The sequence below is a fragment of the Penicillium odoratum genome (assembly GCF_028828045.1).
Source record: "Penicillium odoratum strain IBT 22623 chromosome Unknown utg000003l_segment0_segment0, whole genome shotgun sequence".
NCBI classification, from domain to species: Eukaryota; Fungi; Ascomycota; class Eurotiomycetes; order Eurotiales; family Aspergillaceae; genus Penicillium; species Penicillium odoratum.
Window position 1 is genome coordinate 1,604,775 of NW_026643145.1, and position 15,717 is coordinate 1,620,491.

General features: G+C 48.1%; 8 protein-coding genes across 8 annotated transcripts; 4 read left to right on the forward strand and 4 right to left on the reverse strand.

Moving 5' to 3' along the window:
• Nucleotides 1-301: 301 nt before the first annotated feature.
• On the reverse strand, nt 302-1,011 carry N7520_003841 (putative NADH-ubiquinone oxidoreductase subunit GRIM-19; the record flags this gene model as incomplete). The annotated part of the gene is made up of 4 exons (XM_057137776.1): nt 302-350; nt 432-581; nt 717-823; nt 928-1,011. Coding segments are annotated over 4 exons (390 nt in total), but the record flags the coding sequence as incomplete, so codon positions are not given.
• Nucleotides 1,012-1,216: 205 nt separating this feature from the next.
• trm10 (tRNA (guanine(9)-N(1))-methyltransferase) lies at nt 1,217-2,431 on the forward strand (the record flags this gene model as incomplete). Its single annotated transcript, XM_057137777.1, has 1 exon — nt 1,217-2,431. The coding sequence occupies one exon, from the start codon at nt 1,217-1,219 to the stop codon at nt 2,429-2,431; it is 1,215 nt and encodes a 404-aa protein (XP_056998242.1).
• Nucleotides 2,432-3,768: 1,337 nt separating this feature from the next.
• Nucleotides 3,769-4,985, forward strand: N7520_003843 (pepsin-like aspartic protease; the record flags this gene model as incomplete). Its single annotated transcript, XM_057137778.1, has 2 exons — nt 3,769-4,076; nt 4,136-4,985. 2 exons carry the CDS (start codon nt 3,769-3,771, stop codon nt 4,983-4,985), a joined length of 1,158 nt encoding a protein of 385 aa, XP_056998243.1.
• Nucleotides 4,986-5,623: 638 nt separating this feature from the next.
• Nucleotides 5,624-8,176, forward strand: N7520_003844 (uncharacterized protein; the record flags this gene model as incomplete). The annotated part of the gene is made up of 3 exons (XM_057137779.1): nt 5,624-5,642; nt 5,738-7,302; nt 7,355-8,176. 3 exons carry the CDS (start codon nt 5,624-5,626, stop codon nt 8,174-8,176), a joined length of 2,406 nt encoding a protein of 801 aa, XP_056998244.1.
• Nucleotides 8,177-8,943: 767 nt separating this feature from the next.
• On the reverse strand, nt 8,944-9,998 carry N7520_003845 (mitochondrial carrier; the record flags this gene model as incomplete). Its single annotated transcript, XM_057137780.1, has 2 exons — nt 8,944-9,813; nt 9,855-9,998. The coding sequence occupies 2 exons, from the start codon at nt 9,996-9,998 to the stop codon at nt 8,944-8,946; spliced, it is 1,014 nt and encodes a 337-aa protein (XP_056998245.1).
• Nucleotides 9,999-10,609: 611 nt separating this feature from the next.
• N7520_003846 (acetylornithine aminotransferase) lies at nt 10,610-11,937 on the reverse strand (the record flags this gene model as incomplete). The annotated part of the gene is made up of 2 exons (XM_057137781.1): nt 10,610-11,404; nt 11,473-11,937. The coding sequence occupies 2 exons, from the start codon at nt 11,935-11,937 to the stop codon at nt 10,610-10,612; spliced, it is 1,260 nt and encodes a 419-aa protein (XP_056998246.1).
• Nucleotides 11,938-12,418: 481 nt separating this feature from the next.
• pgxC (putative extracellular exo-polygalacturonase) lies at nt 12,419-13,768 on the reverse strand (the record flags this gene model as incomplete). The annotated part of the gene is made up of 1 exon (XM_057137782.1): nt 12,419-13,768. One exon carries the CDS (start codon nt 13,766-13,768, stop codon nt 12,419-12,421), a length of 1,350 nt encoding a protein of 449 aa, XP_056998247.1.
• A 638-nt stretch (nt 13,769-14,406) lies between these two features.
• On the forward strand, nt 14,407-15,447 carry N7520_003848 (SDR family oxidoreductase; the record flags this gene model as incomplete). The annotated part of the gene is made up of 1 exon (XM_057137783.1): nt 14,407-15,447. One exon carries the CDS (start codon nt 14,407-14,409, stop codon nt 15,445-15,447), a length of 1,041 nt encoding a protein of 346 aa, XP_056998248.1.
• Between the last annotated feature and the right edge of the window lie 270 nt (nt 15,448-15,717).

Genomic DNA, 15,717 nt, shown 5'->3' on the forward strand with positions numbered 1-15,717 from the left:
GTTTCAAGCTAGATTACTACTGCACATATACATTCTGTATTATTTAGTACTATCGAAAGTTGCTCCCTTATCCTCGAGTCAGTGAACGCAGAAGAAATGATATTGCAAACCAAACTAAACCCTTCTTAGAAATGTATATCTACAATTGTTTTCTCGAGCATCTCGAGACAAGACCCATCTCCCAGATGGCTGATCTTTCGACCATGACCGCATCATCCGCAAATCCAACTCCAGTCCCTGTACGAAAGAAGCAGGGGATCAATCACAAAAGGCGAATCAAGTCAAAGCCACATTGCTCCACTTATTGAGTGACCTTGCCCGGGGTAATAGCGAAGGTGGGACGGATGAAACTACACAAAACGAGACAAGTTAGCAATCGACATATCCAGGGTATCAACAAATCCGTAGATAGCAAGATTGTCAAAACATACCGGTCAGAGTTGTAGACCTTGTCCTCAATACCAAGCTCCTTGGCACGAGCCTGATCGGCGTAGTAGCGGCGAACCTGGTCGCGGTCCTCCTCAGCCTGGAGGAGGGGAGTGAGGTACAGACGGGACCACATCTTCTCGCGAGCAAGCTCACTGCACCAAAAATCAACAATTAGCGTCTTATTCAACCGAACAACCCGCAACACACAGCTGCAGTTCGATCGCTAATTGCGAGTTCAATCCGCGGTCGGTAGGAGCGGAGGAGGCGGAGCTCGAAACGAAACGTACCGTTGTTCACGGACACCGTGGAAGTACTTGTAGAAACCGTAGGCCATGATCGCGTGCATGCCAACCATGTAGACCCAAGGCTTGAAGCCACGAGCAGGAAGATTCCGCTAGAATGCGAGCGTTAGCGGGTTTCCGGGCCCTAGACTGGGTGAACGTAGGGCGGGTGCGATGGCTCGGCATCTTGGACGTTGAAGCTGCGTCAATGGCATACCTTGTACTGGACTTGGGCGTAGCCCCCCGTTGGGGGCATATCCTGAGGCATGATGGCGGGAGAGTGGGGGGGTTTGGGGGTTATCTGGATCAATCACTCAAAGTCGAGAAACGGAGAAGTTGATCGAGTGACGGTAGTCACGTGAGTGGGAACAGTAATTCGGGCTGTGGGGATTGTGATTGGTCGGTTGGTTCTGGATTGGCTTTTTTATCCGCTCGGCGGGATCTACAATTGACAGCCCACTCTTTCTTTCTTGATCGATACGCCTTTCTTCGCTCCACAGATTATTATGACGGACGACGAGCGACCCAGAAAGCTGGTCAAGCTTGAGCATGACGAGGCTACGCAGTCAGAGCTCGAGCCGGCTATGACTGGTGCTGGGGAAGTTGCGCAACAACCCGAGAACACGGCCGTTAAGATTGAAGATGTCAAGCAAGATTTGTCGGAGCAACCGAACGCCAATGCCGAACCGAATACTGCTACAGCTGTACAGCCCGACGCTGCAGGCGATGACGCACCGAAAATGTCCAAGAACCAATTGAAGAAGCTTCGCAAGCGAGAGAAATGGGAGCAGGAACGCGAACAGCGCAAGATCCATCGGCGAGAAAAGATGGCCGATAAGCGCGTGCGCCGACAAGCTATGGTGGAGCAAGCCCGGGTGACTGGTGGTGAAGAGGCTGTGGCAGAACTGCGCAAAAGCTGGGAGGGTCTACGGGCGAAGGCCAGGAAATCGACTCTTCTGCCTTTCGCAATTATCATTGACTGCGGCTACGATGATCTTATGAACCCTAAGGAGCGTGTTTCCCTTTCCTCACAGTTGACACGCTCATACTCGGAAAACACTCGTGCGAAATGGCGGTCGAATCTGATGTTCAGCTCTTTCAACAAACTACTCAAGGAACGCTTCGACAATGTTCTTGGAGCGCATAAGAACTGGAGGGGCATCAGGATTATCCAGGAGGATTTCATGAAAGCTGCTGAACTCGCGAGGCGGAACATGGGGACTCCACGCGGTGGCAGACTGGCTGGCCCCTTTGCTGGGATGACCGATGCTAAACCCGAGGATGGAGAGATTATCTACCTCAGCAGTGATAGCGACAATACTTTGACCGAGCTGAAGCCGTATGACACTTATATTATTGGTGGATTGGTGGATAAAAATCGACACAAGGCCGTTTGCTACAAGAGTGCCATGGCGGCAGGCATTAAGACGGCGAAGCTCCCCATTGGTGAATACATTAAAATGGACTCTCGCTCAGTGTTGACTACCAACCATGTCGTGGACATTATGCTTAAGTGGCTGGAGCTGGGTGACTGGGGTGAGGCGTTCATGAAGGTCCTCCCACAGAGAAAAGGAGGAAAATTGCTTGACGAGTCGCTTGACGCTGAAGGCGAGGTGGAGGAGCATGAAGATGAACATGAGAATGAGGAGGATCAGATCGCAGCTGTTGAGGCTGCCGCCGATGATGGATGTGAGGAAGGGGAGGATGATGAGAAAATTTAAAATTCAGAGATTGAAGTAGCCCTGGAGGTTATAGTGTACAGCGAACTAAGCGAAAAGAAAAACTTCTCAAAAAGACATCACTATTGGAATCTCATTCTGTGATATTTTGACGAAAGTATGATACGAGTTCTACACTTCTTCCCCGATATTCGTATACTATTGATACCACCAATCTCGTACATCAATGATTTGTTCTTTGGTAAGACAAGGTTCACGGAGATTACAGATAATTCCATTTGACCACTTATGTATAGTTATTGCAATGTAGTATCGCGATGGCACGGGTTCGGTACCTAAAGGATGGAAGATCTGCAATTAGCGGGTCGATTATCCATATCGGTAATAATCCGAGGTCATTCCCCTTATGTACACTCCTTATCATTCTCAAGGCTAACATGTAAATTGACCCCTGAAGAATCCCGTCGGACGATAAGAGCGGGGGTGGCTTGTTTAGTTCAGGGTCGCATCAGATGTGGATCGACATTATATTAGGCTTAGAATGATGCAGGGTCCAATCGATTTTACCATGTCTCGGAGCTCCGTCGGTAACCTCCTGTATGCCCTAAGTTGTGAATTCATAATCTGGGAAATGCAATTGCACCATTCAAGTCCACAAACTGCTATTTTACCCTTGCGAGATGGGCTGTCCAATAGAAACACTAACGCAATGCTCCTTATCCACCAACAAGGCTGTAAGAAGTCCTAAAATACTAGAACTCGGGTTTGTGTTGATTGGCTACTAAGCTTTGCCTAAGCTTTCTCGGTTAATCTGGGAGTTTCCAGTGCTCGGGCTGTCCGTTTCGACACCAAAATTCCGTCGCTCGGGACAATATGCTTTGATTAAGCCCGGATATGAGAGGACGCCTTCAAGGTGGCTTTGCTTACTTGGCCCATTTCAGTCTTAGCGAGTTTTCCGCCGGTCTAAAATGTTAGCATGACTCTAGTCTGGTCCCTTTTCTTGCGCCACTAGTGCAATCGCACTCTTCCATACTGTATTCGTGGCTCTCTTTGGCTCATCTTCGCCGGGCGTTCTTGATAGATACCCTTAGTGTCAACCTGGCCGATGGACTCCGTGATGATGGCGCAACATAGGGTTTCCAAGTATGCATCCAAGGCATTTGGGTTAGGAAAAGTTACATCGTTCGTGAATCGTGTGATAACGATCTTTATTGATGCCATTTGAGGCTTGGGTTCTTTCCTATCTCTTGATAACAAGAGTTAAGGAAGGTGAAGCTATACAGAAACCTATATAAGGCCCGTTGTCGCCAGGAATCATATCCTTTCACTCCATCCATCATCCTCCCAAGATCTTCTCTAGTCCTCTCTAAGTCATCATCATGGTCATTGTTAACAAGATTATTCCGGCTCTCGCGGGCCTGGCTTCTATTGCCTCTGCTGTTCCTACCTCCGGAAAATACTCTGTCAAGCAGGTTGCTCGTCCTGCTACTAAGACCACCAGCTTTGCGGCTCAGTACGCTCGTGCTCTTTCCAAGTTTGGTGCGACTGTCCCGTCTCAAGTCCAGGCTGCTGTCGTCAGTGGTGTTGCGACAAACACTCCCTCGACTGACGATGAGGAGTACTTGACCCCCGTTTCTGTGGGAGGCACAACCTTGCAGCTTGACTTCGATACTGGTTCATCTGATCTGTGAGTATCTTTGAATCCTTCAATGCACAAGACATAGCACCCCGCTAACCATCCCATAGCTGGGTTTTCTCTAAAGAGCTGCCCGCTGCTGACCAGTCCGGTCACGCCCTCTACACCCCAAGCTCCAGCGCTAAGCTGCTGTCCGGCTACACCTGGGATATCTCCTATGGTGATGGTAGCTCTGCTAGTGGCAATGTTTACACAGACAAGGTGATTGTCGGGGGTATCACCGTCTCTGCCCAGGCCGTCGAAGCGGCGAAGAAAATTAGCTCCGAGTTCGTCGAAGACACCAGCGATGGCCTTCTGGGCTTGGGCTTCGACTCTATTAACACTGTCTCGCCCAAGCCTCAGAAGACGTGGTTCTCCAACGCCGAATCAGAGCTGGCTGCGCCTCTCTTCGGTGTTGCACTCAAGCACGGCGAACCCGGTGTGTTCGACTTTGGTTTCGCCGACTCCTCCAAGTACACTGGCTCTCTTACATACACCGATGTCGATGATTCTGAGGGCTACTGGGGATTCTCGGTGGATGGCTGGACTGCTGGGAGTGCGTCTGGTGACGGTTTCTCTGGCATTGCTGACACCGGCACTACTCTTCTCCTTCTTGACGACGCTACCGTCACCTCGTACTACGACCAGGTTAGCGGTTCTTCGTACAGTGACACTCAGGGGGGTTATGTATTTGACTGCTCCACCACTCTGCCGGATTTCAGTGTCACCATTGGCAGCTACACTGCTACCGTCTCTGGCAGCCTCATCAACTACGCTTCTGTTGGTAGCGGCTCATGCATTGGTGGTATCCAGTCCAACTCGGGCATTGGCTTCTCCATCTTTGGTGACATCTTCCTGAAGAGCCAATACGTTGTGTTTGATGCCAGTGAGCCTCAGCTTGGCTTCGCCCCTCAGAAGTAAACGATGTTTTTACAAACCTAGTTGAAGGTTGTGAGGGAGGGAGGGATTTCACGAAAAGCTTGAATTCAACATTTGAATTGCATGTTCGCTTGGCTTCGAAGGATTTTGATGTTCCAAGGCTATGAATAACATCTATAAATTCTTTGAAATCTCTCTTCAAGTGATGGAATACACCATCTAACAGTCAAACACAAGTTACTACAGAGAATGCATATATGGTCGGAGATACAGTATTCAACTGACCATCTTTTTATGTATATGAGATCTTTTTAAGCTGCATACATGTATGCAATATCCATGGATTGAAGTCACAACTAGCTTTAGCAATGGACCAATAGTATTATATATTTACTGCCTTGATTATCAGGTGTCCATGCGCGGGGTGCATGAGATGACATAATGTGTCAGCCACAAACGCCACAATTCGATGACGGAGGCGATTATTTCTATGGTGATGGCACTTATCTTTCCATTTTTTCCTTCTTCTTTGTCAAACTCACTTCTGTTGCGGCCTTAGCTGTCTTTGTTGCTTCAAGCTTCCTTCCCCATTTATAAGTTCTCTCTTCGCACTTCTCTCCCTGACGTCTCCTGCTACTTTCATCTGTTGTTTTGTTGCGTGGTAGCTGCCCCTCGCAACCATGTTTATGCTCCGCAACGGTAAGCAATGCGCGTGCATGCCCCGCCAAACCCCTCCATACCAACGAATCACCCAACACAATCGGCTTGAGGAATACTAACCTGGATTTATCTAGTGAGCAAATTCATTTTCGGTGACACTTCGAAAGAGTCTATCATCGAGATCCCCCAAGGCCAGCTGTATCTGGTTCGACCTTTATCACCTAAGGGCTACTCCGAACTCATCTTTAAGGACGCGGCAGCCACTATCCGACGCACTGGCCAAGACTTCCAGTATCAGCTTGTGATTCAGAGAGCCTACGAGGAAGGAGAGGAGGAACTTGCAGACGACGAGGACGACCAGGGTGCGGCAGACAGCCTAGACAAAGACGAAAAGGTCTTCCTGCTAGACCAGACTCTGCACTTCCGCTCCGAAGTACGGGACGGAGGCAATAAAATCTTGGCTTGGGACGATCTCAGCGGTGACGAGGGCGATCTTTACGAGTTCATCTGTGACGCTTCGGTTCCATCCGACAAAGTTGCCACCTTTGAGTTGGCTGCTCTGCAGTGCCAGTACGAACGCAAGTTTCGCTGCAGTGCGCAGAAGGCCAGCGAAGAGGATCTTCAGGAATTCTCTTTCCAGGAGGAGAAGCCTATTCCATCTGCCAGTCCTATCTCCTCGCCTACTTCCCATTCTCGCGATCATTCTTTGAACGCCCAAGAAACCGCCGCCGAGATGGCCAAAGACGTGAAGTACGCTCAGTCTAAGGGCCATGTCAAGACAGCTAGTATCGACGAGGAGGTCACAACAGCGCCACCTTCTGCTGCCCAGCCTGAGACAAAAGAGGTGCTTGCACAGGAAAAAGCTGAACTGCATCTGTTCGATTTCTCTACTGGAACTTTCGTGTTGCAGGAACCTGAAGTCTCCGCAGTTGTGTCAGAGATTGGCAATTGGCAATACTGGCTACAGATCACTGGCAAGGACAAGGAGTGGCTTGGTCAGGCTGTTGTGGGTGACATCAACCCAGTGTTCAACTTCGAGTACTTGTCCTTCATCTTCAACCACTATGCCGAAGATGGTTCGGCCTACTCATGGCTGCTTCGATTCAAGGATCAGTCCGCAGAGGAGCGCTTCCAAGAAGGTTTGATGCAGGCTCTATGGGAGCAGCTCAATGAGTTGAAGTGGACCAAGGTCAAGGAGAATGAACGTGATTACGTTCTGGATGCATTCCAAGATCTTACCATGGAGGACGCAGATGACAAGCCCGAAGAAGAGGAAGAGGAGGAAGAGGAAGATGAGGAAAGCGACCAAGATGATGGTCAGCGCAGTGAACACTATGACAGCGACGAAGAAGAGGAGGACGTTGTCACTCGTGATCAGGATGGAAATGTAAACTCACAACTGGCAGTTGGCTACAAGCATGATCGCTCGTTTGTAGTTCGTGGCTCCAAAATCGGTGTCTTCAAACACACAGATAACAACAATCTCGAGTTCTCAACCACCATCAACAAGGTGGCTACTCCTGGTGGCAAGTTGTTCAGTCCTAAGAAGGTTATGCTTCACACGGAAGATCAAAACATGATTCTGCAGAATGGCGATGATCCCAACTCCCTTTACCGCATGGATCTCGAGTACGGCAAGGTGGTCGACGAGTGGAAGATCCATGACGATATTCCCGTCGACACTTTCGCCCCTGAGAACGTGAGTACAACCAATCAAACATTCTTGAGTGTCCTGACTAATGTCTTTCCAGAAATTCGCCCAAATGACCTCCGCTCAACCGTTCGTCGGTGCTTCCAAGAATGCCCTCTACCGTATTGACCCGCGTCTGGCTGGCACCAAGCTTGTCGACTCCGACCTGAAGCAGTATGTTAGCAAGAACGATTTTTCAGCAATGGCCACCACCGAAAAGGGTTACATTGCTGTCGCATCCAACAAGGGTGATATTCGCATGTTCGATCGGTTGGGTATCAACGCCAAGACCCACATCCCAGCTCTTGGTGAACCCATCATCGGTCTTGATGTGTCGGCCGATGGACGCTGGGTACTTGCTACATGCCGAACATATCTCCTTCTGATTGACTCCTTACAGAAGGATGGCAAGAATGAAGGCAAGCTTGGCTTCGAGAAGGCATTCGCCAAGGATTCAAAGCCCCAACCCCGCCGTCTGGGTTTGCAGCCTGCGCACGTCGCCCAATTCCAGCATGAGACCAAACAGGGCCTCTCCTTCACAACTGCTCGTTTCAATACCGGTGTCGACAAGCAGGAGACATCCATCATCACTGCCACCGGTCCCTTCATCATCACTTGGTCCCTGAAGAAGATTATTGCCGGCCGCAAGGACCCGTACACCATCAAGCGCTACGGCGAAGATGTTATGGCTGACAATTTCCGCTTCGACTCTGATAAGAACGTTATCGTTGCACTTCCTAATGAAGTCAACATGGTGGCCAAGCGTAGCTTCCAGAAGGTCACTCGAGAGAGTATTGCTGGTCCTGTCACCCCCAGTCGTGCTCGAGGCGGGAGATTCAGCAGTCACCTTGGCCGCAATGATATTGTGAACTCACCTTATTAGTTCATCAAAATTGTCTCTAATGTCCTTCTCTACGGCTAGTCTTCTCGCTTAATTCTTGCTATCTTTCCTTGATTTGTACCATTACCCATACCCCCTGTTGTTGATGTTCCTCTCTTCCTGTCGCCTTGGTTTCAATTCCCTTCTTTTGGATTTCACTCAGAATAGGCTTGCTGCTGATATTTCTGAATGTGGGGATATTGCTCGGTTGCACACGCTTTGGTTCCTCATTTCTCTAGTTAGTGTAGCTTCATAGGCAGTTTTCAACAAATCCAAAGCAATATCCAAAATGAATTCATCAGACGTTCCTTAGCAGTAAGAGTTCTAGAAGCCAGTAATTCTCAATCGGAATATTGCTTGTAGTGTGATTCTAAACGTCTTCGTTCAAGTGTCATATTTTTTGTATGGGTATGGGAAAGGAGAAGAGGCGTTCTACGTACCCGACCAAGAGTGGGAGTGAGGAAATGGAGGTGAGTGGGAGGGAGAACAGACAGAGTGATGCCAGTTGAAGATTACCTATGATAATCTGAAATAATAACAGTCCAAGTTTGGTCACATCTCTTAACCATTTCGTACGTTTAGTGGAATTGTTGAGCCTCTTAGACAATCAGAACATAAGGCCCGGGTATTTGCATCCATTGATATTTCCAGGCCGCTTGTTTGAGGCCAAACGAATTATAAGAAAGTCATATACTTGCCAGGCTATAAATTGCCTGGTAATCAATTTACTAATATCCTGTATAACAGCAATCGTGTAGAAAGTAGTCATATTAATACACACCTAGATACCCTTTCATGCGATCATAAACAAAGAAGCTGGTCGCTACCATAGGCATAATTTTGATATACCCGATCGTCAGTCCCAGGTAAAAGCCTCTGACACCTCTTTCCAAGTAAATAGTCCGAGCCGTGTCAACAATGTTTGCTCGGCGGCCGTTTTTCATATCAGCCCTGTGGACCTGCATGCGTCGACGGATAATCTCCAGTGGATAGGAGACTGTCTGTGCAACCAAACCAGCCAAAGCTCCAGAAGTAAGCTCTGCAACCGCAGTCAACTGGACATGCTTGGTACTACTATGTCTCTGTTTAGATTTTGATGCTTCAAGGGTCGTATATGGTGCTAGCTTTGGAGACCGAAGCCAATCCCCAATCAGGTCGTGGGTGAAAAAGGATGTACCCGCATAGGGCAAGATTCCTAACAATGTAGGCGCATATCCACGGTAGAAATTGGTGAGTCCGCCATCTTTGTAGATATTTCGACAGGTAGCAACCAAGGAGGTATCCTTGATCTGCACAGCCAACTGTACACGAATAAGCTCAAATGGGTATGTGCAAGATGTTGATATGGCACCGGCTAGACTGCCCGATATCAAGCGACGGAAGGGTGTCTCGTGATCAGGAGATGTAATAAAGCTAGCTCGAATCTGATCATAGGCAAGGAAATTTATAGCAGCGTAAGGGAAAATTCGCAATAATGTGACTGAATGGCCTTGAAATAGTGCCTGGTTCCCATAACGCTGTCGGATCGCTTGCATGGCATGCACAAAGCCTAGCCAGTGCGTGGTATGCCGCACGAAGCCGAGATGAGCGGTTTGAAAAAGTATTTTTACTCGCTCTAGAGGTGCAACCACTGTTTTGGCCTATTTGAATTAACAGTTAACCTTGTCGATCTTTGGGAGACAAAGACAATGATTCTTACAGCACATCCTGCCACTCCTCCAGCCAATCCCTTTCGCCAGATCTGGCTCACATTACGTTCTTTGGCCTGATCTTCTTTTCGCACATTTTTATGAGCTTCTTCTGTTGAGGCTGTCATAGAGACCATTGATGTCTAGTGAAGGGGATGTATGAAACTGCTCGGAACGGGCGGATCGGACAAGTAAAAATAGCCGCAGATGCACTTTGAGAACAGCCGAGGTATCAGACAGGAGGTGTGAGGTAAATCAAGCTGGTAAAAATTGTAATACGCATTCGTTATTTCTATCCAAATATAAGTCCGGCTGACATCATCCAGGTGATAGCTGTCCGGTAGAGATCACGTGTTGTTGGCCTAATTAGGCAGGCACTAAAATTCTTAAACAGAATGGCATACAAATATAATGAATGTGCACAAAGCAACTTGAAATAACCTAGAAATGGATAATTGAGGGGAAACGAAGTCCCAATGTTTAAGACTGTTCCATAAACACTTCAGGGATATCAAGCCCCTTTTAGGCATGCAGCATAACATCAGGGAGAAGGCTTACCCGGACATCAGCTCCACCCAAACCTTGGAAGAACTTACCCCGAGCATAACAAGAATGCACAGTGGTGGAACAACTGTTTAGACTTTGACAGTTGAGTGGATTAAAGGTTGTTATAGAGTAACTTTGATTAGAAATATAGCGCCTAAATTGGATTGGATTTGTTCATCAGCTGACCATATGTAGACTGAAACTATCTCACGTTATCAAGAAACACAGACACGGCGTCCAGAAGGCGATCGATAGAAGCTTCGGTATGCATCAGGTTCAGAGAGATAAAGCCTCGTCTCCCGATACTAATCCCTTGATCGAGAAGTGTAAAATAAAAACACTCTTTCATAGTTTCAGACTCAGACCCCGTAAAATGAACACCAATTGCACTTCCATGCCCACTGAATTCCATCTCCTTAACTCCAGAACTTTGGATCAAGAATTCTGCTTGTCTTCGAAATTGATCCCCCATCCGATTCAGTCGTTGAAGCTCCTCCTGCGTAATCAGCTTCGCCGCCGCAACAGCAGCGCACATCGTAAAGATATTATTATTGAATGTCCCTGAATGGTGAAGAGCAATTGACTTATCAGTCGAATCAAATCGGTCCATAATCTTTGCTGAGCCACCAAAGGCCCCGAATGGGAATCCACCGCCAAGATATTTTCCCACAGTCGTCATGTCGGGTATGATATTCCAGTGACCTTGTAAACCATTATAGTGAAGTCTTGAGGTGACCACTTCGTCGAAGATCAGAACGGCGCCAGTCTCGCTCGCTGCTTGACGGAGGAACGAAAGGAATTCCGGTGTAGCGGGACGCATACCTCCGGCTGCTTGAAGGGGTTCAACTAGAATGGCTGCAAGGTCTGTGATGAGAGGGCTTGTTTCTTCGATATTGTTGAACTTGCCCATCACGAACTCATGGGGCAGATTCATGGGATTGTCTCCTGTGGAGAAGCTGAGAGTTCCGCCATGGTATCCATTATCAAATACCATGATCTGGATGGATGCAAATGGATTAGATCAGACTTACACACACAATTGAGGGGTAGATCCATTATGTTTACCTTTATTCTCTTTGTATATGCCATCGCAGTAGCAATAGCAAACGTATTCGCCTCTGTCCCGGAATTGCAGAATCGAACTTTATCCATGCAGGGAATTCTGTCGATCAAAATCTCTGCGAGTTCGGCTTCTTTTTCTGTGATACCGCCTATGCTAAATCCTCTTGATAAGGCTTCTTGAACGGCATCATGAATGACCGGATGGGAGTGCCCATATATTCCTGCTGAATAGTCGGAGACGAAGTCCTCGAACTGCAAGCCGTCGACTGTTGTGATTGTAGCGCCTTGTGCGGACTTCACTACCAAAGGAAAGGGATCGGAGACAAGAACAGATCGGGTACTCCCAGCTGGAAGCACTTTTTGAGCTCTTTCAAAAGCTTTGCTGGATGTTGGGTGACTTTGTTCGTATTTTTGGATGAGAGCGTTTAGTTTGGCTTGTAATGTGCTGGCAGAAGAATTTGGATCCATGGCATATTGATTTTCACCCGGGACAGTGTAAACCTTAAAATAACTTGTGAAAAGTTTTGATATGAAGTTTTATAGCGTTCTGCACAGCACTGATGGTTATGATTAGTGAAAGATTCAATGTTACAGATATTAACTCAAGTGATAGCGGAGGTTTAGCCGACGACCCCGCACGATTTGGAGACGAACTTGATAAGGAAGGATCATTATCAGTTTAGTCAATGCCAACACGATAAGATTATGACAATTATAGAAAATTAAAGGGTGACATCTGGGAAGACCATTCAAGAACTGGCCGCTATCGGACACTACTGGGGAAGGTCAACATTTCAATTGTCAGCTGTGTGTCGGGTCATTCATCTCCATGTCATTTCAATATATGTACTGTATTAATCATTGCTGGAAGCTCTATCATAAGAAAAATATGAAGTGGATAGCTGAACCTGCCCAGCGAATAGTAAATAGTATCTAATTCTCTTCAAAATCAATTGGGACTGAATGTACCGTTCCGACAGGTAAAACCAAGCTCCGGGTTCAATGCTGCAGTCGCATTGATACACACCACCGTCGGCTCAGCCAAAGCCTGTGGGATAATCTGAATATTACTCAGCTCAAAGTTCTTGCAGGACGTGTTGGTATTGCACTCAATAATCACAGCTTCGGTATGCTTAAGATTCGGCAATCCATCATCATACCAGCAAGGATCTGTCACACAAGATCCATCGCCTGGACGCCATGAGTTAACGGTACCCGTGAAGTCGGTCCAGGAGAAATCTTCCATCATGACAGAGGCATTGTTTACACGTCCAGTAGTCACACCATTGCCGAGCTGGGTCTGCGAGGAACCCTGGTTGGTGTAGCTCTGGGTCACGAAAATGGGGAAAGTAACATTGTACGTGCGGATGTTCTTCCAGGTGATGTTCTTCGCGATACCCTGGCCACCCATCCAGGACTTGAAGCGGGAGCCATAGACGGCATTGATGACTGTGACGTCTTCGAAATGAATGTTGGAGACATTGGCGAATTCGCTCTGGGTTTGACCCAGGGATCCGATGCTCATGCCGTGGCTTTGGTAACCGATGGTATTCCGCTCAAAGACCACATTGTGGGATCCAGACTGGACAGCAATGGCGTCGTCGCCGTTATAGATGACGCTGTCCGAGATACGGACATTGGTGGCTGTAACATCAAATCCATCGGTGTTGAAGGGGAAGGAGCCTGTCGATTCGGCATCGATGAAAGCGTGGCTGACAGCAATATTGTCTCCTTGCAGCTGGACATTCCAGGCAATTGGCTTGCGAGAGCGGAAGTACTTGAGAGAGCCATCTGTTGTGTTGAAGGTCATGAGGTGGGGACGAGAGTCGATACCTGTTCCGTTGACTGGATTTGCATCCCACCAGGCCTGTCCATAGGAGTTGATCCAACCATGATTGACATTGGCTGAGCCAATGTAATCAATCTTGGGACCCGAAAATTTGAACCAGTATGCTCCATCCGCGTAGAGGGCACTACTTGTCCCATTGACGATCTCTTGGACAGCTGTAATGTTCTGAGGCAGGTGTAGGTTTCCGTTCATCTGAATCTCAACATTACTGAGATTGGTAGCAGAAATGGGGGTAAAGATATTGTAATCGACACCATCTTCGAAAACGATCACAGAATCGGAAGAGCATTTGGCAAAAGCTCGGGCTACAGCTGGGGAATCATTGGCTGTGCCATTGGAAGAAGATATCACGCAGCGATTTGGACGACCAGCGGAGCGGTGCTTTGAGCTAGGAGCACCCAATACGAGTGCGGAAAAAAAGAGGCATAACGTTGCCTTTGTGACTAACATGATGAAGAGTTTTCTGTGATGAATAGAGAGTCATATCCCGCCATGGTGTCCCTCCTTTTATAGTTGTAGAGTACGCTCGGTCCCTGGAATAGACTGGAGGTGAACTTTGGTTTCCCCATACCCCAGAAACCCCACAATGCGGAGAAGCAATCGGTTGAGGTCCGTGTATGGATGGATTTATATTTCGGCGGATGGGGCTCCACAACCCATTGGTGGAAATAATGCGAGGATCGACACCGCTGCCCTACGTAAGTGTCCAGATCCCACAAAATATGAGGCAGCTTGTAGGTCCTGCCTTGTAGAGTTTGTTGAATCATAGGCAATTGACCGGTAATTCTTCGGTTCCCTGACCCGAATCCATTGGGCATGGCTGGTGGGTCCTCTGGGGACTCGGTCTCCAACCAGCAGTGCAGCTGTCTCGGGTAATTCGGAGATACCTTTGGCACTTGCCTAAATTCCATATAACGCAGTGTATCAAGATGGCATTTAAATGATGTTCGAGATGACGGGTGGATAAGAAAGAACTGAGTTGCGCTTTCCCCAACTTGGGAGTAGCGCTGACATTTAGAGCTTACTTCGACCCTCCCACAGCAACCCACCCGGTGTTGTTCTGCCCTCATATCATGTCTTTTAATACAATGTCCAAAGAATTGGTTCTCATCACCGGTGGATCTGGATTTATTGGAGGCCACTGCATTATCAAATGTCTTTCAGCCGGCTACCGAGTCAGGACGACCATTCGGTCATTGAAACGTGAAGAAGAAATTCGACGAGCGCTTCGTGTCGGCACTGCATCTAACCTCGAGGACCTATCATTTGTTGAGGCTGATCTTAACAGCGACAATGGCTGGACTGAAGCCGTTCAAGACTGCACCTACGTCCTTCATGTCGCGTCTCCATTCCCTGCTGCGGCACCCAAGGTCGAGAACGAACTGATAGCTCCCGCTCGAGATGGTACTTTACGTGTATTGCGCGCTGCCCGAGATGCAAAAGTTCGTCGCATCGTCATTACGTCGTCCATCGCAGCTATCCATGCTGGCCGGACAATTCCCGCGTCAAACAAGCCCCTCACCGAAGAAAACTGGACGAACCTGAATGCCCTTGGAGTGACTGCCTACGATAAGAGCAAAACACTGGCTGAGCGTGCTGCATGGGAGTTCATCGAGAAGGAAGGGGGAAGCCTTGAGATGTCCGTTATCAACCCGGCCATGGTCATGGGCCCCGTTCTGGCACCGGAAACATCCACTTCGATTGAAGTCATCAGTCGCTTGATGAATGGTACAGTCCCGGGTTGTCCTAATCTGGAGTTCGGGCTTGTGGACGTTCGTGATGTGGCTGACCTGCATCTTCTCGCAATGATACACCCAAAAGCCAACGGGGAACGTTTCTTGTGCATGGCACCACCAGCAATGACGATCAAGGAGATGTCACTGACCCTGCGCGAGAGATTGGGGGTCAAAGCGAAGAAGTGCCCAACACGAACTGTGCCGAATCTCCTTATGTGGGTGCTAGGGCTATTTGACCCGGCCATCGCCTTGATTGTTCCTCAATTGGGCGAGTCTCATACAGCATCCAATGAGAAGGCTACGAGTTTGCTGGGCTGGTCACCCCGGTCGAATGTCGATGCAGTAGTTTCCACAGCGGAGAGTCTTCTGCAAATAGGGCTTATTAAGGAATAATGAGACAGTTGTGATTGTTCTCTTGTCATACTCGAACCCAACCTCAAGAACATCGAATATATATTTAGCTCTTATGAGTGCAGCTTTGTATGTATGCAGGTTTATTTCAATATCACCTAAACATCGGATTTTCCCGTTCATGATACCATTACTTTTCATGTTCCACAGTCACACCCTCACACCCTCACACTGTCCTACAGATCACTTGTCATTAATTAGTAGAAATCATCCTACCTGACCTCCAGTGTACTCTTCGTATTGAAGATTACT